We start from the raw sequence: 25,682 nt of genomic DNA, 5'->3' as shown, positions 1-25,682 counted from the left end.
AGCCTGGTCTTATTCACCTTGCTCGGAGTCCCGTCCCTGAAAATTTTGTGACCTTTGCTACAGATCCCCTAAGTCTCAGTGTTTGCTATTTGTGTTAATGCTATATTGTGTGTATGCTATATTTTCTGCATGTTTGAGACAGCAAGTATAAGTCAGAATTTTTCCCCAGTTATCTTATTTCAAGTCTTTGGATGTAGAATACGTTATAATATATTTTATATTATTTATAGGTTAATTTGGATTATGGACGTTTCGCCCCATGGACGTTTCGGCCCAGGACGTTTCGCCCCACTTCAATGGACATTTCGCCCCACTTCAATGGACATTTCGCCCCACTTCAATGGACATTTCGCCCCACATGGTACATGGACGTTTCGCCCCATGGACGTTTCGGCCCATGGACGTTTCGCCCCACATCATTGGAAATATCGGACATTTATAGAAATTCACAAGCATTACACCATTATCTTCATTTTACTTTAGGGGCCTGCCGTTATGATTTAATTTCATGCCCCATAATCCCATCACTCTCATCCATTTCAATTACATTCAGCGTGCCGTTATATCAGACAATATTTTCCTTTTTTTTTCTTCATTTATGTAATAAGATCTATCGTTAAACTTTTTTTAAATGTTGAACTTTACTCATTTTTTTTCAAGCTCGGGTTAGTTAACTTTTTATCTCCTGCCATTTATTGGCATTGTTACTTTGAATTTTGTAAAACTAGCTATAAATCGGGTCCTAATTACTCGATTGAATTACTGACAGAAACAGTTCAAATTAATGTATTTCATTTCTATAGCCCGATCGTTATACATTACATCTTTTCAAAGCTGTGTACAGAATAACCCGACATATCGCGAGCAATGAAAAGACAGGAGGAGGGGCGAGGAATGTTAATTGTAATTAACAATAAAGAGATATAAAAATGGTTTCAGAGATTTATATTTTTGAAATATGAAGCATGTATTTGCATTTTTAAATAAAAACACATCACTAATCAAAATTACATCTCATGACAAGGTATAGTTGTCAAATTATGATGTGCAAAAGTATACTTCTAAACAGCAACTATCTATGATTTCTTTTTTAATGCATGAAGTTACCTGGATGTAATTAAGTCATATTAACACTTGCTGGGAGCAATAGTGAACGCCAGAACATTTATTTTCTTTATGGCACCAGACAGATACACCCCTACTTATAAAAAAAAATAAAGTTGTTTTATATGTGTATGTTTTCCCCAAAGGTATGAGATTTGGTTGCTTTATAAAAGATTTCTGAACAAAAAAATTCAAAATTTTGTCGGGGTATTTATGTATTTCCCTAGTGTAATATATAGGGTTGTTAATCCTAGTCCGGTTTTTATTTTAAATTTAGCTTAGAATTTGGGTGAATAAATAGTGTATTATATTTAAACGACAAATAAACCATATTGTTTTGTATGATTGATGATGTGTGTCGTTTCTCGCATTACCATTATACTGAGACAGGCTGTACTCGAGTGAGGGTTCATACTTTATTTAATGTGGGGCGAAACGTCCATGGGCCGAAACGTCCATGGGGCGAAACGTCCATGTACCATGTGGGGCGAAATGTCCATTGAAGTGGGGCGAAATGTCTTGGACCGAAACGTCCATGGGGCGAAACGTCCAGGTACCGGTTAATTTATTTTCAATTTATAATTTTAGCGATCGGAACGGCGTGCTATATTAGTTTACGAAAAAGATTATTTTGTTTTATTCAAGTGTTAATCTGTGTCGTTCTTCGTAATATGTTCTTTAAACATATAGGTAGGCTGTGCTCGATTCAAGGTCAAAACTTCTTTATTCTCCTTGTATTTATTCTGATTTGAGTTAGACCTCCTTTAATTATTTAAACTATTTCTTAGAAATTTCCAAAATTGTTTAAGACACTACAAGAATGTAGGTCGGTTGACCATAAAGTGATGGAGCTGTAGGGTTAGAGAAGAGGAAGATAGTCAGTGGGGGTAATATTGTATGTATTTGTGTATGTTGTAGGGTTTAACGCCATTTTTCAGCACACGATAGGCTACGCATGGCGGCCAGTATTAATGGTGGAGGAAGAACCCGGGAAAACCCCGAAAAGAACCACCGAACCACTATAGTTCCTTATTTCAGATAGTAGTTTTATATTTATTTTTCCAGATTTAATAAGTATGGGTTCTTTTTTAGAATATATTATGATATTATAAATTAAGAATTTTTAATTCATTTCCTAAAAAATATTGCTGATTTAGAAATTTAAGTTTTATGTAGTTTTTAATCAAATGGTTTTAAGTTCCTATTTAATATTATTTTGGTTGGGGGTTTAGAGACGTTATTTTTAATTTTTAATTTTTATTGTTTGTTTTTTTTTAATTGTAAAATTTGAATTGGATCCTGGGGTTTGTAGTTTCCATGGACGGGCCCAGGGATGAGTTGGAGGCTCTGGCTTGCTCACTATCAGTATCACACCCCTAGTGGGTAGCTAACCAGAGCTCCCACCCCCATCACCCTTTCCCTCGATATTCTCCCTCCCCTCCAGGTAACAGTTCTTTATTAAAATGTTTCATTGTTATCTACTTATTACAATTATCTGCCCATAGGCCCTCATTGTTCCGATAATATAATCCGTAATTTTATAGAGTGTGGTTTTATCGAAATTCCCGTCTAAAAATAAAATACTTTCTCTTTTATATATCTTCTTTTTACATATTTCCCCAATTTATTTATTCTATATTCTTTTTTTCTTATCACATTGTGTCATAGTGTGGTACTTACTAAAGGGGGCATTTTTACACAGTGGACATTTTGGCGATACTCTCTGATCATGTGCCGTCTTACTGCCATCTCTCCTGTCAATCATGCAATATGCATGTATTTGAAGCAGAGGCTTTGAATTTTTAAAGATCCTAGTTTATTCCAGTGCCCCCAGGCCCTTTCCCAGTTAACTCCTAAATCTTCTTGTTCTATTTTGCTCTTGGTTTTTTTTTTTCTTTTTTTTTTTGTTGTCTCTTCTCTAATCCATTGGTATGTATCTTTCTCTTCTTTTTCCCATAACTCCGTTTTATGACGATATTTAATTAATAATTCCAAGTCTAAATTTCCAAGGTATTTCAAGTTTTTTAAAAAACATTTATTTTGGTATATCTCTCTCCATTTTCTCATAGTAAAACCATACCAATATATGTATACCCTTCCCACGGTAGATTGGGTTCAGATTTAAGTCTTTTAAACCTATTTAAAATATTAGCTTGTTTCATTAAAATGGGATTAGGTAGTGCTAATCCCCCACTTTCCCTCGCTCAATATAAAGTTTGTTTATTTATGTAGTGTTTCATAATCCCATATAAAATCAATAATATTATTGTCTATTTTGTTTAATGTGGCATTTTCTATTTCTGTATATTTTAAAATATAATTTATGTCAGAATACATGTATGAATTTATATTAGAACACATGCATGTTTTGACCACCTGGGCCCGTTCCTTAATACATAGTGGCGTTGGTGCCCATATATTTACATTTTCTTCTATTTTTTTTTCTTCTCATATTTATTCAATTTTCCTGTTCGTCTCTTCTCTCGAAGTAGACTCCCAGTGCTTTAACTCGTTCTTTATGGGGGGGGGGGTCAGTACGGGGTGGTTGCCCCATCAGTTCCATATCTTTAGAATATTTGTTTTATCATGGTTGATTTTAGACCCTGAGGATTTTCCAAATTTTTCAAAGTTTTTTTTCCAGCTGTTTAAAGGAGTTTGGGTCTTTTATAAAGTTAGTGCAATTATCTGCATGTTGTAGCATCTTTATTTCATCTTTTGTATTTGGAACTTTTATACCTTCAATTTTACTGTTCAGTCTTATTCTTACACTTAGGATCTCAATCGCTATTACGTATAATAGCACAGATAGTGGGCATCCTTGCCTCACTGATCTTTGTATGTCGAATTTTCCGGTGTTCGCCTCATTTACCTGTACTCTTGAGGTTATTTTGTTGTACACGATTTTAGACCATTTTTGAAAATTTTCTCCATATCCAAATTTTCCCAAGACTTTTTGCATATAATTGTGTTCTAATCTGTCAAATGCTTTATCCTGGTCAAAAGTACCATATCATCTTTTAGCCCACATTCTTGCATGTACTCTATGATCGTTTTTATGCTTAAAATATTATTTGTATATCCCTCCTCTTGGTCCCACATGTTTGGTTTATGTTTATAATTATATCCATTCCCTTTGTTATTCTTTCTGCTACAATTTTATTTTGTATTTTATAATCAGTATTTAGGAGGGAGGTGGGCCTCCAATTTTTTTTAGATGTTCCCTATCTCCCTTACCTTTATAATTATAAGTCTTATGATCCCTTCACTCATGCTTTCCGCCATAGTATCATTTCTCAAATGAATATTATTGTATAAACCTTCCAGAATGGGCGACAACTCGCCGCGGAATTTAATATACAAATCCGCGGTGAGTCCATCTCTACCTGGGGATTTTCCTTTGGACAGAATATTTATGCTATTTAGAATCTCTTCGCTTGAGATGAAATCATCACACAATTTCTTGTGTTCTGATGATATCACCTCACAATCTATCCCTTGCAAATAATCCTCTATTATATTGGTATTAATTTGTTGTGAAGTATATAAATTAATGTTAAATTTTTCGATGTATTTTAAAATTTCTTTCCTGTCAGTTACCCACAATCCCTCATTATTTTTAAGAGTTTCAACATATTTTGACCCCCCCCCCATTAACTCCTCTCTTTTGTAAGTACCTCTGCTTTTTTATATATATAGCAGTGAATTTTCCAGCCCTTATTTCCCTCTCTTTGTTTTCTTCATCTAAAATTTTGTTGTTTAATTTCCATTTCCCTTTGCCCCATTTGTGTTTATATTCTAAAGTTATTTCTAGATATATTAAATTGTGATCTGAAATTTTGAAGTCCTTGATGCCTGCTTCTTCATATATATCTTTTTCAGCATTAGTACAATAAAATTTATCCAATCTGCTCCCTTTATTTATTTTGTAATTATGTGTATACTCCCTCCTTAGGAAATTAAATTTTCTACACATGTCTACCATTTTATGTTTTTGTTGTTTGTTTTTTTAAAGAATTCGAACTTTGGTTTAAACCTTATGTCAATTAAAATCTCCCCCTAAATTAAATTTTCCATGGTGTATTTTTCCATGCATTTAGATAAGTTTTCCAAAAATTGTTGTTTGCATTATTTATTCGCTGGCATATATACATTTAAAAAGTGAACTTCGTCCATTACAATGTGAATCAATCTCCCTTTAAAAAATCCCCCTCATTTTCCCTTTTCCAATTCCCACCCTTTTGTATTTTTTTTATGAAAGTTGCTACCCCTCCTCTTACATCTTCTCCCTTAAAATCATTAAAAATCAAAACTCCATTCATTTTATCCTCATATAGGTGGCGCTATACAGTTTCGCATTTTCCATAAGTTTTAGGACTTTAAAGAAAAAGAGTTTCCCCGGTTTTCCTCACTGGTTATACTGGTTATTTAAAAAAGACCTTGTATATCTTAGGTATAATTAAAAGAACCTTTAATTCCCTTTATTATGATATATGATTGATGGGTGTACTCTGGGTTATAGAGTATACAGCTTGGCCTTACTTCAAATGTGCATCTTTCAAAAAGGTGCTAGCTCTACTTGGTCATTTTCACTTCCTGAACTTCAGAGGAAAATTGTATAAAAAAGAGCGGATAACTTTTTTTTTACATTTTATATATTTAGTAATTCATTCATTGCACTTTCAGAAGCTGGTATTGTCTAGTATGGCAAAATTCATTTTCCCTATTTTAATAGCTGCTATGTATAGTGTACTTTAGACTAATTCAGGCTGATTTATTAACACAAGGGAGCAGTCATTTTAGTTAGCAGTGTGCTTAAATCATTTAAAATTTCCAAAAGTACAATATCCAAAGAAATATCATCCACATTACATTACTGTAGCACATAGGTATGCCAACATGCTCTCCATTGTGCAGGTTTTAAATGCAAACTACTTCACCTTACATACGTCACTCTCTCTAAAGTACATATTAATTGGTGAGCGTCCCCATAATGCTTTTAACTCGCTGGTGAAACCATTATGTTTGTCTTGTATAAACAAGACATCATTGTTGGTTTCATTGCATAGTTTTGTTAATTTTTCTTTGTTGATCCCATTTGCATTGATAGATGAAACGCGGAAGTTCTTTTATTCCATATTTCATTTTCTATTCAGGTTGCCGCATTTCGGTTATACGTAGTTATTTTTATCTTAGTTTCAAATTGAATATGTGTGTTTTCTGATTTACTTAATTTGTATTGTTTATTTGAGGGGGGCACTGAATCCCCCCCCCCCCCAAAAAAAAATAATTTCTTCGATGATGAACTGTCTTCTGTCTTATCTATGCTCGTTTGGTCTTTGGTGTTATCCGTTGTCGTTTTCCGTTAATTGCGATTCCGTTTCGTTTTCTGCAATGTTGTCGTTTTCGCTATTGTCATTGTCTCTGTCGCTGTATTCGTTGTCATTCCCCTGTCTCGGTTTTTTTTTTTTTGTCCCAGTCGTCTTGTCCTGTTTAATTTCATATATAGTTACAGGGCTCTCTCGTTTTGTATCGCTACTGCCCCTCTTCTGTGACGAGCTTGACCTGGAGAGGGCTTTCCTTTTGTTTATTCTATTTATCCTTATTTTTGGCAAGGGAGTAGAGGTCAGATGCTTCAAACTCACATCTGACTCCACACCTTCAATTGTGTCATTGTACTATACTACTGAGTTTTCATCTTCTTGTAGAAGCGAAAACCTGTTGGTCAAAGTAATCGGAGGCCCTTTGAAGGGGGTTTGGAAGTTCCATTTTTTATTCGGGCTGAGTATTTTCTCCCACTCCAGGGTTAGAGAGATTCTCTTAATTTCCGTTAGGTCTATTTCTGGGAGTGACATTAGCTCATTGTTTGATTGTGGTTTCGGCTATGTCTCCCCCTTTGTTTTCCTCGTTTCTTATTTCAGTTAATACCATCCCTATTTGTGTGTCGATGTCTATTTCTGATTTTTTTTTTCTTCTTTTTTCCCGCTACCTTACTATCATAGGTTGTTGTTTTTGTCACTGGTGCCTGCTGGTATGTGTACATTCTAAGGTCATGACCTGTTTGTTGGCATTTGGGGCACTTTCTATGGTTTTCACACCCTAAATCCCATTTCGTAGAAAAACGTTGGGATCTTAGGGGCATCTTCTTTGGCAACAGTGACGATACGGGCGCCTGTTTTTACATTGCCAAAACCCCAAACTGTGGCCATTTTGATTTCACTACCTCTGTTTTGAGTTTTCTCTCAATTTTGTTCGTCAGTTCTATTGTTTCAATTTCCAGAGGCAGACCTGAGATCGAAACATCAACAGTTTTTGCCTCTAACTCTCTGGTCAGGGGCGCAGTTTTGTAGATACTGACGTTGTTCCCTTTAATTTCCATTTGACTTATCTCTAAAAGAGGTGTGTCGAATTCCTTAGGGTACAGAACATATTTTGTTGTAGCCTGCATTTTGCAGACCATCTATTTGTTCAATGTCTGCCCCTAAGATTTTGAGGGCGGTCAGGTCTCACACTACTATTAGTCCAAAAATTTACTAATTACTGTGTAATTGCTGAATAATAAAGGCGGTGACCAATGCTGTGAGTTGTATTCAGTGAATCCTGCCTCCACAAAGGAAATCACAAATATTTGAAAATCTAATTAGGTTCAACGAATAATGATGAAAATTAAAAATTAAGGTTAAATATGAGTAACAAAAATACAAAAAATGATAATGTTGTATCTAGTGCCATCACTCTAGATACAAAAGTATAGTAACTTTCCTTGTGCGTAATTGTCAGCTGTTAATCCTTTGTTTTAGAGCGCACCCAAAGTGCTGTCTGCTCTCTTCGACGTACGAGCACGATCAGTCAAACCGAACAATGGAAAGGGACAAAAGAGCTATTGATGTAGGATAAGACTCGTTTCCATTTAATATAAAATTTACACATCTCGTGGTATATCAATGAAAAAGCGCGCCCACACAATATATCCCTGCCTATGTCTGTCTGTCTGTCTGTCAGCATGTATGTATGTATGTATGTTATTAACCTGTTATCTTTGACGTACAAAGTGATGTGTATTGCTAATTACATTCAGACTAGCCTTACACCCTCTCTCCCTCTCTCTCTCTCTCTCTCTCTCTGGTGGTCTGTTTGTTTGGACAGTTTCATCATTAGAGGTCTACATACATCGTAGCATGTCACGGGCAAAAATCTGCTAAGCTCCATTTTATGGATTTTTTTCTCTCTGTGTTTTGCAACTTTTCTCGATCGACTATTGTTAGGACAGGTCACCCTGTTGTCAGGATAATGTGACTGGGTGGGACATCGTGATATATATATATATATATATATATATATATATATATATATATATATATATATATATATATATATATATATACAAATATATATATATATATATATATATAAAATTTTCAGTGAATTATCACATATATTTAATTTAGAAAAATTTGTAATTTATGGCTCGGCATAAAATAAAGTACATGTATACGTATGCCACACAGTCAAAGATTTCCAGTTAGATTTTCTCATCTCGAGACGTTATTGTAACTTTGTAATATTGTAGATTAATCTCATGGAAAGTGTACGCTTAACATAATAACGACCCAGGTTCATCTAGGTTACTTGGTGTAAGGTCAGTTTGAAGATTTTCATCCCTTCAAATTCCTTTCCCTCTCATTCTCTATAATCACCACGTTTTTTCCTAAAGAATAGGGGGAAATCAGTGGAAATTCCGATCAAATTCATTTCTAAATTGGTAAATATTACTTTTCTTTCTGTTTTATTATTTTATAAATGATCCATTAATAGAAACTCGTAACTTATCAAGAGAAATAATCATTTGTTGAAACAATAATTTTATATGTGGTCATACCAGCAGTATTAGTATATCAAATTGCTTCACACCAACACTTTAAACGTCAAATTAATTTTAATATATGTGATACATCTTTGTATCTGTCTATCTATAACGACTTATAGGGGCCCCGAGTGGCCGAGTGGTCTAAAGCGGTCTCCGTTACGGATCACTGCCATCTCACCTCTGTCTGCGCGTGTTCGAGTCTGGGATTCGGCCAATGTGGGTATGTAAGAAAGCTTGCCAGTAGCTTCTCGTGGGTCGGTGGTTCTTCTCGGGGTTTTCCCGGGTTCTTCCTCCACCATTAATACTGGCCGCCATGCATAGCCTATCGTGTGCTGAAAAATTGCGATAAACCCACAACAACAACGATCCCGGCTTATAGCCTTCGTTATGTTTAAAGAAGTAAACTCACGTGGCAATTTGTTTGGAAAGAAATGATAATTTTTCGGGCCATATTTGTGTTATAAAAGATTACTCAGTTAATATTCCTGGCTGCAGAAAAAATTAAAAAAATAAAATACTTTTTAAAAAAAAAATTGCCGACAAGTAATAGACTCAAAGACAGATGTCAACTTGGATGCGATTAGCTATTATAAGCATTGAATCTCTCAGGCAATATATTGATATTTCTCAAATGGATGAAACCCTATTGACGGCTGTGCACAATTATTGACAACCCATGTATTATAAACAGAAAAAGTTCGTATTTATTCAAAGAAGCAATGTGTTCCGATGAAATAACGAAGTAGTAGTGTTCGATTTATCGACACATTATGTTTTGATAGAACGATATTGTTTGATTTCATGCATACTAACAATTCCATTAAACAAGATATGTCGTTTTTCGATTTAGTACTTCTTCTGTAATGTATATCACTTAAAGGCCACCGTAGTTTTACAAACATATTGATAAGAAAGATTTCGTATGCATAAGAAAATAATCCGTGTCAGTTACCCTTTGTCGAGGGGATACGGTACAGTGGGTATAAATAACTGTGACAACGTATTCCCTGATTTACTGCGATGTCAAGCCGTGGAACAGTGTTACAACAGCTGTGAAACAGATGACGTTTGCATGTTTATTTCTCACGGGTTGATCTACCTGAAATCGTAGCTTCCACTTCTGTTTGTTGGTTTTACCATTTAATGTATTGATGGAATCGGGGGATTAGGATTGGCTGATATATGGACTAGCTCTTTACTCGAGAATGGCGCAGAAACGAAATAACAGACACACAGAAGTCGGAACGAACTTTAAGTTCAATATTATTTAGTAATATTTGAAGACTTGTCAGCAATATGGAATGCAGGCGAACAAGTCTCATCCAATATGTACTTAACTTCTTAAGCTGGAAATCTGTTGTGTCAAAGACTAGTTTTTTTTTAATTTTTTTTATTATGTTTTGCTTCTTTTATTACGACGATATGACCTATGACGAATCAAGAGAAAAACGTAACAGAATGCGATTTCATACCTGGCTAAAAAAAATTTGAAATAGAAGGGTCATTTGAACTTTATTTTAAAAGACAAGTCTATAATGTATAAGGGATGAATATTATACTGGAATTGTTAAACGAGTACAATTTTTGCTTGTGCTATCGTTAACATATAAAGAGAAATAATCATAAAATGTATGTATGTATGTAATTATGTATGTATGATTCTAAAGTGTATTTGTTTATGATTTGGATATTTAACGCAGCTTAAAACAATTTTTCAGTCATATCGCTACGATGTCTGCAATGAGGCAGTTAATAGTCAGTTTATAGTGAGGTCTGGCACTGGGGCATCATGCCGCAGACATGCAGCATGTCCCTCCCAGTCAAATTATCCTGACAGCAAGCCCCAGTCCTAACACTAACCTCATAATGCTTAGTACCTAGCAAAGCAGCTGTTGGTATAATTTAAAAAAAAAATAAGTCTTGGGTATGACTCGGCCAGAGTTCGAACCTACGACCTCACGCATCCGAGGCGGACACTCTAACCAGTACGCCACCAGAGCGATTTTAACGATATGATTCCGTAACAATATGTGATGCATTATGACAGCGGTTGTTTGATACGCTCAAACACCGCAGTGATAGGCATGACGCTGTATTAGGACGTCGTAATATCAATATTATTCATCATTACTTGTACTTTCTGAGTTATGGGACGTGGTGGTAAGCATGATGCAGTAATAGGCATGACGCGGTAATAGGACGTCGTAGACTCAATCGAATCAGTTTTTATCATTACCTATAGTTTCTGAGTTATGGGATTGGACATTACACATTCATTTCAAATGACGACAACAATGACAAAATGTGTTGGCTTCGCTGTACATTTCCTTCGCTGTTCCAAGTGTCTGGGAGAGGCTTTTGCCTAAATTTGGACATTTTTATTTTAATTTGCAATTTAATTTGTTTAAGTCTAAGTTTTGTAATATGTATTATGCAATATATTGCCAAACTATGCATGTATAACAAAATAAATTATGATTTGCTGTAACAATAGTTTGCTCAGTTATAAAGATTAATTTAGAATGAACAATGCCAGTATAAAGTTTGTTAATCACAATGTTTGTAATTTTTTTGAATTATTGTAAAGATTTGGACTTTATCGAAGTGAGAATGCTATCTTCTCAATTGGATAATTATGTTCAAATAAAATATTGTGTAATATCCAAGTGGAATTTATAAATGGCATATACATGTATATATATATATATATATATATATATATATATATATATATATATATATATATATATGTGTGTGTGTGTGTGTGTGTGTGTGCATGTGTGTTAATTACATATATGAATGTTTACGGTTTTTCTAAAAGAGGTTGTGTAAAAATATATGTAAAAATATATACAATGTAACATTGCTGCAGAACATTCCACTGGGAAACGGTATTTTGTAATGTCAGGGAGCATCTAAAAAATGCCCCCCCCCCCCCTCAAAATTACCGACACTGCTTTTAGCTTGTCAGAAATTTGCTGTGAAGTTACGTAAAGAGATAAGGGAATCTCCAAGAAAAAGTATATAAATTGTGTTAGTAAAACACACGTCATCAGATATGAAAGTGTATTTCTCATGGAAGACCAGTGATTTATTTTCGTGAATATACGGAACTCGTCATAATAATTTATCCATGAGAATATATATATATATATATATATATATATATATATATATATATATATATATATATATACGGCCATGATACACGCGTTTAAAATTAAAAATGCCTTTACTTTGCTCCTGAAAATAGCCACTTTCTTCGCAAACAGTTGTCTTCGTGAAAAATCATAACGGAAATTACATGCACGACATTTGACATGATTAATTCTTTACTATTCTTGAACATGATGAAATGTTGCAAGACCCTTTAGGGAAATAAAACTCGACACATCGATAATTATATATATGGATTTCATAACTTCAGGCCTGGTAAATATTTCTCTTGATAAAGATGATAAATTAACATCAGAACTACTATACAAAAAAGTGATAACCCTAGACACATTTACACTGCCCATGTTTAAACATCTTACAAAATTATTACTTCGATAGCTGCAAATGTTTGCCAGGAGTTTGCACTTAACACCATTAACAACCATGATAACCACTTGGTTAAAAGCTGACGATGTATATTTTGTTTTATATTAAAAGTAGCCTAATTTACCAATAAATGCAATCTTCAAAACATAAACTTGTGTATAATCTGTTTTCCGTTATGTTTGTCTGACTTTTTTTATTTTTCCCAGAGAGTTATTTTGCAATCGGAGTTTGTGTGACAGTTGAAGACACGCACTCTGTCAAACATCGATACTAAAACTCTGTCAGAATAAATCGCTACCGCTGTTTTGACCCCTGTGTCATGTAAACTTTAGTACATCGGGCTTCGCGGATTTGTAAATAAGTACGTTTCTCCATGTTGCATGTTTCCGTCAGCGTTCTTTTCAGTGCAGACGTCATAATTCAAGGCAGGCATACCAATGTAAGAAAATGCAGCAGACAAGTAAATGAATGAAGACGTTTATTAACAGGGACTTTCATTGAAACACTCAGGGTAGTACATACATATAGGGTAACGACTAAATGTTGAGTATGACAGGGAAATGTTAGATGAATGATTTATTATTATTATTATTATTATTAATATTATGATGTTATTATTATTATTATCTAGTGAGTTTCGTTCACCTGCCCTTCTCCGCGATTCCCCGTTTGCATGGCCAACTCCAATAATATGGTTAAACAACTTTTCAAAGAATGAAAAAAATGGCATTCATCAGGTTAAATTCTTTATATTTTCTCTATTTTTTCGGCTTTTAATGGAATTTGAAACAGAATTGAAATTTTTAAGTGTTACTATTATAGTTGTAAACTAACGAAGTGTTTCTAATTTTGTTGTGGTTTTATTAACAAATGTAAGTTTAGTTGGCTGTGTTTAATATAGTGTGCTATCATGCTTTCATATTGTTGTACTCGTTAAAATCGACTGCCGTTATTCTGTTTGCAAAACTGGTCTATCCGTTTTATTCCTAGTTTTGACTAAAATCCCTTTTTTTTATTTAAAAAATGTACCCCCCCCCCCATTTTGGTGTATGTCCCTGTTTTGTGATCAGTTATTACGTGGTATTGTGATGAAGATCTTCACTCCATAGCTTTCAAGGAATGACACAGAGTTATTTAATGTAAGGATGGACTCATGTCTGAATTTGTCTTGTCCATTTTTTGGAGGAGTATAAGATTAATACACACGTACGAATGCACGTACGTAACATGATTAAAAATGAGAGACGATAGCAGTTTCCACACAGAACCTGTTAACACACTATTATTGGTATCTTCAGTTTACTAAAATACTGTACAGAACTATAATAGTGTGATTACTGGGTCTGTGTGATGTCTGCTGTAAATCTCTCTTGTAATAATAATAAAATGATGACGCCATTACGACGATTGTAATGGTCAGTTATTTAGTATTTAAATTATACATGTATGGTATTTTTGTGTAGATGTGTATCAACGTTTATATTATGCATTATTTTAATGTATATATCACGTAAATATACAAGTTATTTTAGTATTTTAATATAAATATAAGTATGCAAATTTAGTAATATATACGACGACAACCACCGTGACCATTGCATTTTTGTGAGAGCTAAATTTAGAACAATAGAATAAGTATAATAAATTTAACAGGAATTAATTTGTAAAGTCATAAATATAATTAATTAAATTATTATTAATGTATTAGTACCTACACACTGCAAATATACAAGTTATTTCATATTTTAATATAATTATACATGTTTAATATTTGTGTGTAGATGTGTATTAATGTTTATATCACTTTATTTCCACAGCCGACAAGTCCTCCGAATTCATCTCTATTGTCGTCTGCCAAGACAAGATAGTCGTCCTAGACTTCAATACGTATAAAGTCCAGATACATCGACTCCATGATGGAAAATTCCTGGCATCGTCAGACAGACTAGAGTCATTACCACGTGACATGTGTCTGATAGACGCCATGACAATTTGTGTCCTTCATTTAGACGGTCTGATAAAAATGATGGCCATTAATACTACAGACATGTCACGTGATATTAAAACGACCAGGACTTTACGTCTAAAGGGAGTAATGGATGAATATCATGGTGTTGTCAGATTGAATGACAGTCTTGTTGTCAGTGGTGTAAGACAGGGCACGATGTACTGGTGTGTTGTGTCACTTGATGACGGACATGTTGACACAATTAACCGGATTTGTGAAGGGTACGGACGGAGTAGAGTGACAACAAAAGACAACATGATTTATGTCGCGTGTCATGCTGGTTATAAATTCCGTGATAATACTGGTGTGTATGGATTCGACATTTTGAATCCCAGTCAATGTAAATATACATACAAACATCAACGTCTACAATGGCCGACATCAATCGTTATAAATGAAGACGGGAATATTTTCGTATGTAGCTGTGGAGTCCCTGATTACTGTATTCATCAACTTACAGCTTCATGTCAACTTGTCGCCATTTTCACACACGGAATTCCACTCTATTCCATATTCTGGGACAATGGACGTCTGTATGCCACATGCTATGAGAGTAGTGACATTACTGTATTCCGTCACGAGTATCAAGGTAATTCATATTTCTTATATTTTATTGACATAAAAACTTTTAATGACGTCATAAATAAAATTACAAACTTTATTTATTGAAAATTCTCAAAGATTTCATTTTAAATTTAGAAAACAAAATGTCAACATGACAGTTCAGTCATGTTGATATGAAGTTACATATAAATAAAGCAGTAATTTGATGTTATAAAATTTATATTAAGTTCACTTTAATATTGTTAAGTGATTTACATTTATTTATAATATTTATTTATAATATATTTATTTATATGTAAATAAAAATAACATAGATTTTATAGACATAATTTATCACCGATTGAAAAGGACGACGATATTTTATACCGAGTTTATCCACCAGGTGTCGCTTTCATTCCAAGCGCGTGCCATTCATTCTGGTTAAATATAGATTACAAAGATGGCCGTTGGATGTATTCACTTGTTCTATACACCGTATTTCTTGACACATATTTATTTTTTACCCATGTCTTAATGTTCCCTTGCTTTAACAATGAATTTCTATTTATATTTTTTGTAATTAGAAATTTATGTCAAAAGATAACCGTCAGTAAAAAAAAAAAAAAATGATTTTTAAACCAAACGGAAGATGTTGTCATGAACCAGTCAGAGGTCAATGTCCTTTCCCAGCAACACATAGTTTTAATATTTCTAACACCATTTGTTAGAAAAAAATACAAGTTCACTAAAGGTACAGAATTCCTAATATTACGAAAATAAAAGGAATTACTTATCTAAGACGATGAACAATATCTCACTTGTCTGGCAAAACATGGACTCGCCCACGTAAATATTAGGCTGTGTTATTAAGGAAAATCACGTGTATTTGGAATACACAAACGGTAACAGTGCTAGAAGACAGATAGGTTATAAATTTGAAATTGATGAATGAAATGAGGAAGTTCTGTGCATTTGTTTTTAAGAATAGGACATTTTTTTCTTTTTTAATTATTTTAATATGTGGTTGGGTGTATAGTGAAATCATCTATAATTTTTAAGATTTTCATCTTGTTACATTTTAAGGAAATTTTAAGTTTCTAATTTTTTAAAAAATGCAATATTTGTTTCTCAGGTAACTTAACTTAAAGATACAAACCATTATTGTTTAATTTTCAAAAAGAACAAGAATACATTTTATCAAGCTAGATATGAGCAGCCCCCCCCTCCATTATCATTTTTTTTTTTGCACTCGGGTGGTAAAAAAAAGAAAAAAGTTATGAAGGAAAGGAAGAAAGAATTGTATATCCACCCCATCTACTTTTTAACGATTTTATTTACTGCCTAAGTTTGAAAAGGTGGTGAATAAATTTATGAAAATAAAACAAACCTAGTTAAATGAATTAAGTTAAGTCTGATTGTTATTTTATTAAGCTGATTTTTGTGAATTAATTGGATTGAGCCCAGTGGTCTCAAAATCATTTTGAGTAAGACACTCAATCTATTTCAAGAAGCACACACACACACACATTTCATTATATCAAATATTAAGCCATGCTATTAAGGAACATCCAATGCATTTGAAATACACACAGGATAACAGGGCTATAACCCAGTAATGTCAGTCAGGTTAGAAATTATAAATAATTGATGCATGAAATTATTTTTGTACAACATTTCTGTGGCTTTTTTATTTTTTATTTTATTTAATTAAGTCTTTTGCGGGGTATATAGGGAAGTCAGTCATAATTTTGAACTTTATTTATCAACCTAGATGCAAGTGTGATAGTCTAATCTCCTCCCCCAAAACCAGTGAACTCTCATATAATTTTGAAGTAAAAAGAATTGTGAAGGAAAAGGAAGAAAGAAAAGAATATCCATCCCACCCACGTTTAGAGATTTAATTTGCCGATCTATTAAATTTAAATTTATTTAAAATTTTTTTCAAAATGTGGAGAATATAAAACAAACATAATCAAATGAAATATTGTAAAATTAAGCCTGACTTTTTTTGATTTTTGTATTACATGCAGTTGGGTTTGAGCCCATTAGCCGGAAATGTTGCTGAGCAAGGCACTCAAGTTATTTCAAGACATTACCCCGTCACATGGTCATTCTGAGATGCTTTCATTGCTTTCAGTGCTCAGCAGGTTGAACGAGAAGGAACAATCTTGTCTGGCCTTCCTGTAAATACTTTTGGCCATTAGAGCCCCTGATGTCTTATGAAAATTGAATTGTTCCCAGACATATTTTACTGTAATCTTTAGTTTGTACAGATTTTAATAAATACCTCATTCAAATTCAATGTCTTGGTGGTATTGCCAATTAGCTGGGACAATTTTTCTTTTCCAGTAGGAAGTCGTAAAGATTCAGAAGAACAAGGAAATGTAAGTAGTCCATTAATGCATCAATGATTGTTTACCATATTGTGTATTGATAGCTCACTTTCAGTATAACAGTTTCACTTTACACAACCTCTGATGTGTGATATGGATAGATGATACACCTTTAATACTATTTACACAATCATATTTTTAAGTCAGGGTCTATTCTACAGTAGAAACAAAAAGTTAGGGGCAGGGGTAATTCCCCTCACTGTTTGAAAGTGATGGATTTTATTTTATAAATCATCACAGGTATATTTATAGACCAGGAGATTTTGGGGGATGGCCATTTTACATTATCTGATGTTACTCCTAAACATCATAGAGAATAAATTTCCTGACACATTCATGCCAAGATATAGTTGATCTTAAATGAAAGTGTTCCCACGTGCATATCCAACATTTCCACCACATTGGCCATCTCGATATTCAGAATGATTGATCATATCAGCATGGGATTTTCACTAAAACACGTGATGTCATTTTGGTCTGAAATCAATATGACATCCAAAATAGATGTAGCCATCTTGGCAACCACCATCTAACTATTTTTAGAACTCCTAAACATAAAGTCATACCAGCTAGTCAGTTTCCTCTGATCTTACCCACTACATCTTAGATATTCTGAAATTTAGGTTGGGGTATGGGGTCAGAGTGCATTGCCCATCATAAAGTTGGAATTCACATAAACCACATTGGGGTAGCTGCTTATTAATAAGCCTGGCAAAATTAAATGGCATTACATTTACCTGTACTTACAAGAATGAACTGGAACATGTTTCATCTCCTCAAAAATTGTGAATAGAACGTTTATTACATTTTTATTTTTTGATGCAAGATATGCATCTAGTGTTGATAAAAGTTGACCTAGTACTCCATTTTTCATTGCTGGTACAAAAAACCTAGCAGCCTATACATCCATGACATCAGAGGTTAAATTTTCATGTGATACCAATGTAAGTCCCCTTCCCAACGGTGTTGTACAAAAATCAAAATTAATTAATAAAAGTAGTTTGTGAAAAATGATAAGTTGATACATAATTTTCAGTATTATTCCAAGAACAATGACAAAATTGCTGCTGTTTCAGCAAGCTAAACAAGTCAGATTCATCACACAGAGAGAACATTTCAACATTTAGTCACATAATACTACAAAGATATCCAGCATGGCCATATTTGTATAATTTTGACAGTCTTCTAGTTACTTCTTCTAAATTAAAAGCCATATCTGCATGGAGTTTAATTCTAGAAGACTTAATTTGATCTCAAGTTGGTCCTAAATAAATGGTGCTGATCTGATCTTGAATATGTTGGCCCTCTAGAAACTCATTTCATCAGTATCTCTGATAAAAGCTATATCAACATGAGGAGGTTTTCAACAAAATACTTCTTTTGATGTATTGTTAGTTGAATGAAAGTTTTGCTCATCTGTCATCCAGTATGGCCCCATTGCATCTATCATCCAGTAAGGCCTATTGCATCTGTCATCCAGTATGGCCCCATTACACTTGTCATCCAGTATGGCCCCATTGCATCTGTCGTCCAGTATGGCCCCATTGCAGCTTAGGGTTAAGAAGTTAGTGTTAGGAATGGTCAGTCTGGAGTCGGGGATAATCATGACATGATATTTCAGGAACTTCAAAGATATTATAATAGTTCATAAATGTTCATCAGTGTGTTCATGAACTTTGAGTACATGATTCATCAAAATTCTTGAAGTGTTCATGAACTTAGTTGTGGAACTTTCATGAACAGTTTGTTCATGAACTCAAATGATGAACTGATCATGAACATTTGAAGAACATTCATGAACAGTTTCATGGTTGTTCATGAAGTCATGAATTTGTTTTCATAGGGATGTGACTGGGTGGGACATGATGCCCTGGTGATAGACATCACTATAAACTGTGACACTGCAGACATTGTAGTGATATGACTAAAAAATTGCTAAAGCTATGTTAAAAACCAAAATCAGACACACACTTGTTCTTGCTACTCATCCTAAACAGAAAATTGTATCGATAGACAACTTTCTTGAGAATATTTCATCTTCTGTTGTTAATCAGCAATGAAAACTATGTCAATATAACATCCAGTATGGTCACCTGGCTGATATTTTAAACATGTTGCCATTGTGAGATATCTTGACTTGGGTGTTTTAGTAGAAGATTTTGTTATGTCTGGTATGTCCCATGTGAATGGATATTCAATATAAGCATGATAATAATTTGGTAAAATTTGTTTGAATCATTTGAAGGTTAAAATAAAGGTTAAAACTGTTGAGTAACATCAGTTAACAAAGAATGTACTGTTATAGTTTTATTTCATTTATATAACATTTCTGTATTTGTCATATAAATTTTAGCGCTTTTTTACTCGAGTTTGAGAAATAAATAAGTATATTCATGTTGAGACTTCCTGAAGTGTGCTGCTGAGGTGCTAATATTTGTTAAAATTACTAATAATACTGTAGTTTTTTAAAACTCTCTCTCTCTCTCTCACAATATATATATTTTAAATTACAACAGGATTATTACCAGATCTCAAACATAAAGAATATAATGGTAACAGATGCCTTTTGAATTTCAAGAGCAGTGCAGGCATGAAAATGTTTTCACACAACTCTAGGTTTCAGAACAAACTCTCAACCATGAGTATGTATTCCACTCGAGTTTAGATCATCACTAATTTGGAAATTACTTACAAAAATACTTTGAATAATCAGATTTGAAAGCATTTGTCCATGAATTTGACCATTATCACAAGGATTTTATATTGCATAGCCATTTGCAGATAAATTTCCTTTGACTTGAAATTCATAACTCATTATTTTTGTTGTTTCTTCATGATGTTTAAATGCTGTGATGAACTTAACTGTCACAAGATATTGTAATATTTACTCAACTTAACTGCTATAGAAAGACAAACTTCATATAAAGTGTTCAGCAAAACTGAAGACAGATGTGGCATGGATGGGACAAATAGTTTGGAGAGAAATACTGCAAAATATTTATGTATATCCTTTTCTAAAGAGTGTGACTTTATTTTTGCCTGCCGATATGATTCACGTGTTGATATGTACAAAATGTATTCATTTTGCTTTTTAAAAACAAATAAGTTTATTTTTTTGTTGGATACAGTGCATATGGTTTTTATTTAGTGACTCACACAATGCAGACCGTAAACTGGGTTTTGTTTGCATCAGATTCAGTCTTGAACCATTTCTGCACCAAAAAAGAAAATCCATGCTAATTATATACAATTTACAGCATGCTTGCTTTTTGCTTTCTTATGCACCCTTTGGCTTTTAATCACCCTCTGCTTCATGCTAACCTGCTTTGTAACATAGCTGCATGGTGAATGGTATCTGTTCTATGTTCCATATAAGCCATTAGCCAGGAAACCTAGTACAGGACCTGGGGGTTCGGGTTAGAGGAAGACATGATTGGTTTGATTTGTGGGTTTTAACACTGTTTTTCAGTAATGATAGTATATATATGCTGGCCAGTATATTTGGTGGAGGGATAACCTGGGAAGCTACCAGCAAGTTTTTCACATACCCACTTGGATGAGCATCCCAAATCATGCAGAGATGAGATGTGCAAGTAATCTGTAAAGGTGAGATTATTAGACCACTTGGCCACCCATGGCTCCAGAAGAGGGATAAAGTGTGGAACATTTTACATGGTTTGTGTAGTGAATACAATCTATATTGTGATAACCAGTTATATTTTTTTCCCAGTCACTGTGCAGCTTTTGTTTCACATATTCCTGCACAGTAAAATGCACATACTGATATCCAATAACTATCCATTAGTTCAGTCTCTGTGTTGCATATTTACCCCAGGTATACATGCAGTTGACACATATTCCCAAGAATAGGTGAAGCAGAGTCCTACATACATGTAACAGACTTAGGTTCAAATACAACGTAATTGGTGTAACTGAGTAATTATTTACAATTACACTGTATTTGCAACTGTAATTGCAAATCACCAATATTGTGATGTCCTTTGGTAGCGTGTGTTTAAATGACTGTCACCATTGTGGATGTATGTAGTAATATGCAATTAAAGTGTAATAAAGTGAATGCATGTTTGCATAGGTATCTTAAAATTAATTGAATAACGAAACCCTGATATTAGGTTCCTTAGTTTTATTGCAAAAATAAAATTCAAATTCAACAATAACACATGTAAATATGTAATTAAACGATATGATTAAGAATTAAAAATAATTGAAACTATCATCCTATTTGATTATACTGCCACAGTGGTGAATATCACAGTAAAACAGAAAAAATACTTTGGCTAATAACAAAAAACTCAATTACACCAGTTTAAAAAAATACTATGGATTTAAAATGAAAATTTCAGATCAGTAAACCTTTTGAATGGACAGATAATCTTTGCTATATGAAAATTAAATCTGTATGCTTATAATTTTAGAGAAATCATGTACATGTGATGATTTTACCTATTACTTACCCCTTATATGAAATAGACTATAATCAAACAATTTTTATTTAGTATAAGTTGAGGCACTAGTAGATTAGGCATATGTACCTATAATTTTAATTTCTGACCTAAAACTGGGATAGATCCTTAAGATAAATGTTTGACCATCTTCCCAGTTCCGACAAACTTCTAAATCCTGTAAGGCATACAGAATTCAGCAGAAAATCTCCCCCCCCCTTCTAAGGAGTATGTTCAGGAAAATAAGAATATTCAATGAAAGACTATATTTTTTTTTACAGTAATCTAATAAATATTTATTAAACAATAATTACTTTACAAGGAACAGTTTCTTTGTGGAGAATGATAAAAACAGTCTTCTACAAAACTTCAATGAAAAACTAGCAATGACCTGGAAGTGAACTCTAGCGAGGTCACCACATGAGGTCTAACACTACATTAGACTAAGAAGTAAGAGTCAGGAAAGCAATTGCCAACTGCAGGCTCAAAACAATTAACGGTAAGAAAATTAAATAACATACAGGTATTTTAATATCAGAGTGGGTTGGATTCACTGTCAATGAATTTCATTGCTGATTGTTCTTAAAACCATGCTCATCACATCTTGATGACACCCCACCCCCATATAACCCTTTTGTCCCATCGTCACTCTTTTGGTAACATCCATATGCAACACAGTGCACCATAGTTGCTGTACAAAATCCCAATCATAAGATATATCACATAGACATTTATGTGGGGAAATCAAACAATTGAATGACTAGGTTGAATTGATGGGATAAATGTACGTCATATCCGCTTTTTGGTATGCGGAAACTACTGATTGAATTTTCACTTGATGACATCTTATGACATCTGTTTATCTCTAAATGAAATGTAGATGAGACCTCACATATGGTTGCCTGGACAGCCATATTAAATATCTTGCTACTCCGTATTTGAAAGTAACATTGACATGGGTTTACATCAAAAGATTTCTTATAATATGTAGTTGCTTCTGAATAAAACAAAATATAGTGTTATTTCAAGTATAATTTGTTTTGGGAGGTCTTTTTTATTAGAACCTCTTTGATCTGGAAAATAGTCAGGATTTTTAGACTTTCCAGAACTTAAAACTAGGAAAAGGATTTGACTGACATCAGATTGGCATCTTATCATATTTATTTTCTCATGATGATATGAAAAGAAGTAATCTCTTTGGAATTTATAAGCTGAGTCATAAACACAGAAATTTAATTCCACACATATAATAATAATAATAATAATAATAATAATCATAATATTTTAGATCCTGTTAATGAGTCATAGACACAGAAATAGAATAATAATTATAATAATTATAATAATAATACAAACTTTATTTAATAATAATAATAATAATAATGAAGACTTTGTATAGCACCTAATCTTGAGAAGCTCTAAGCGCTTTACAAAATTAGACAAAAGATGTTTAAGAGGATGAAGTGACAATATACAAACACACATGCATGCAAACAGTTCAGATGTTTAAGGGTATGAAGTGACAATATACAAACACGCATGCAAACAGTTCAGATGTTTAAGGATATGAAGTGACAATATACAAACACACATGCATGCAAACAGTTCAGATATTTAAGGGCATGAAGTGACAATATTAATATACAAACACATTTATAAAAATAGTTCAGATGTTTAAAAGTTTGAAGGAAGTGTCTGTGTGTGGTTTGGATTTGTAATGTAGCTTTAATTTGTTTTCGGTCATATCACTACGATGTCTGCAGTGTGACCGTTTTTAGTGATGACTAGCACTGGGGAATCATGCTGCAGACATGTAGGATCATGTCCCACCCATTCACATTATTTCGACACCAATAGGCCAACCAGTCCTAACACTAACCTCTTAATGCTGATCGCCAAGCGAGGCAGCTGTGAGTACCATTTTTATAAATCTTGGGAATGACTTTGCTGGGGTTCGAACCCATGACCTCCCACATCTGTGGCAGATGGTCTAAACACTTAGGCTACCAGAGCAGTCAGTATGAAGTGACAGTATACGGATACATGTCCAAACAGTTCTAATATTTAAGAGTATGAATAGGTAATATACAAACTCGCATGCATACAAACAGTTCATATGTTAGTATGAAGTGACGGCACACACACACACACAGAGTTGAATTCATCCCCACATATAAATAGTGACAATTCTCACTTTCTTTACACTAAATTACAAAAGTCTTGAGATGGTTATCTTATCCAAAAACTTGATTAGCTTCCAACATTCATTAGCAATATCTGTTTCGTTTCAGATGATGAGAAATAAATATAGAAAAGGTATAATAGTAGGTTACAAGAAAGATAGCAGAACAAGTTTACTTTATTTAGTAATTTTGAGAAATCAATGTAAAAAGGCAGAACATAGGTTACAAGATGGAAGAGGCATGTCTGCTTCATTTAGTAATATTCTTGTATGGTATAGACATAGAATAGTAGCCATCAATGAGCTTGTAAAATTTCCCCTTTAGCCAGGTGGCCTTGATACAAAGGGTCCCTAACTGGACCATGAGAGAAATGTTGCATGGAAGGAGTGCAAGACATGACAAGGAGAATATGTGCAATTGCAACTAAAGAAAGTTAACCTTTCATATGTTTTAGATTAACTGGCCAAAAGTTGTGTAATAATATGGTATTGAACCTGTATCTGTTTTGTAATGTATTGATGCTCATGTGTCCATCATTGTTTTACAGATTGAAATGGTTTCTTATACAGACTTGAAAACATATAGTGCAGGGAAATATCTATACTTGGTGATTAAGAGCAAATTAAGATTGCTGAATTCATGAGTTGGATTGTAAGATAGTAACATGAGAATTTTGGACCTTTAATGTGTCAAAGGGATGGAAAATGTATTTGGCATGGACATTATTGAAATTTATGGTCATAGTAAAACTTTGGTATTTCAAAAATGGGTTCAAATTACTCTTGACTCAGATGTGATTGTTGTTGTTGTTGTAGGGTTTTTGCCATTTTTCAGCACAGGATAGGTTATACATGGCGGCCAGTATAAATGGTGGCGGAAGAACCCGGTAAAACCCCTTAAGGAACCACCAACACAAGAAGCTACTGGCAAGGTTTCTGACATATCCACATTGGTCAATACCCATGACTAAAACCCACACAGACAGATGTGATTGAATAGTATTTTTGACAACTGTCAGTGTATACCCTAGGTGTGCCATCACCTTGGTGTCAAAACTGGGTGTCAACCTGAGTAAAAAAAAAAAATTAAAAAAAAAACTTTGGTATCAAAACTGGTGAAATAAAAAAAAATATGGGATCTCTGAAGCACATATGAGGGTAGAGGGAAAACAGAGCAACTGGATTGAAATTATATATGCTTTACACCTTAAAAACAACAGATTTAAAAAAAAACTAACCACAACTGACATCCAACTCCTGATGCATCGAAAAATTTCTGCTGACAATTCTGATTAATAACAAAAAAATATAATTATTGACCTGGAGTTGTACACTACATTGAAGTGGTTTGTGGTGCATAAATGATGGAAAAACACTGTTAATTCTGTAAGGTTTGGAGTTAAGTAAGGTTCAGAGTTATCCTTTATGCATATGTCATTAAGTTTTTTTATGTGGGAGGGAGGATGCAGCATGCACTATGGAAACCTATCTTAAGAGGAGATATATAATTGTCCCTCCCTCAACAATTCTTGTTAAAGTAATTGTAATGGCTAATCTGAAATATGAACAGGACAACAGTTTG

At 33.6% G+C, this 25,682-nt stretch overlaps 1 protein-coding gene across 1 annotated transcript in view; it reads left to right on the top strand.

The window, feature by feature from the left end:
- The window catches only part of LOC149772544 (uncharacterized), a 93,161-nt gene that overhangs the window by 9,519 nt on the left and 57,960 nt on the right, over nucleotides 1-25,682 (top strand). Inside the window, exons 3-4 of the mRNA XM_089947661.1 lie at nucleotides 14,329-15,108; nucleotides 17,412-17,446. Coding sequence (XP_089803787.1) covers nucleotides 14,329-15,108; nucleotides 17,412-17,446 — 815 coding nt within the window. The remainder of the gene's footprint in view (nucleotides 1-14,328; nucleotides 15,109-17,411; nucleotides 17,447-25,682) is intronic.

Source organism: Sinohyriopsis cumingii, unplaced genomic scaffold (genome assembly GCF_028554795.1).
Source record: "Sinohyriopsis cumingii isolate HCF-2022 unplaced genomic scaffold, ASM2855479v2 utg001397l, whole genome shotgun sequence".
NCBI lineage: Eukaryota > Metazoa > Mollusca > Bivalvia > Unionida > Unionidae > Sinohyriopsis > Sinohyriopsis cumingii.
The sequence above is the reverse complement of the archived record's forward strand: the minus strand, read 5'-3'. Positions and strand labels throughout refer to the sequence as shown.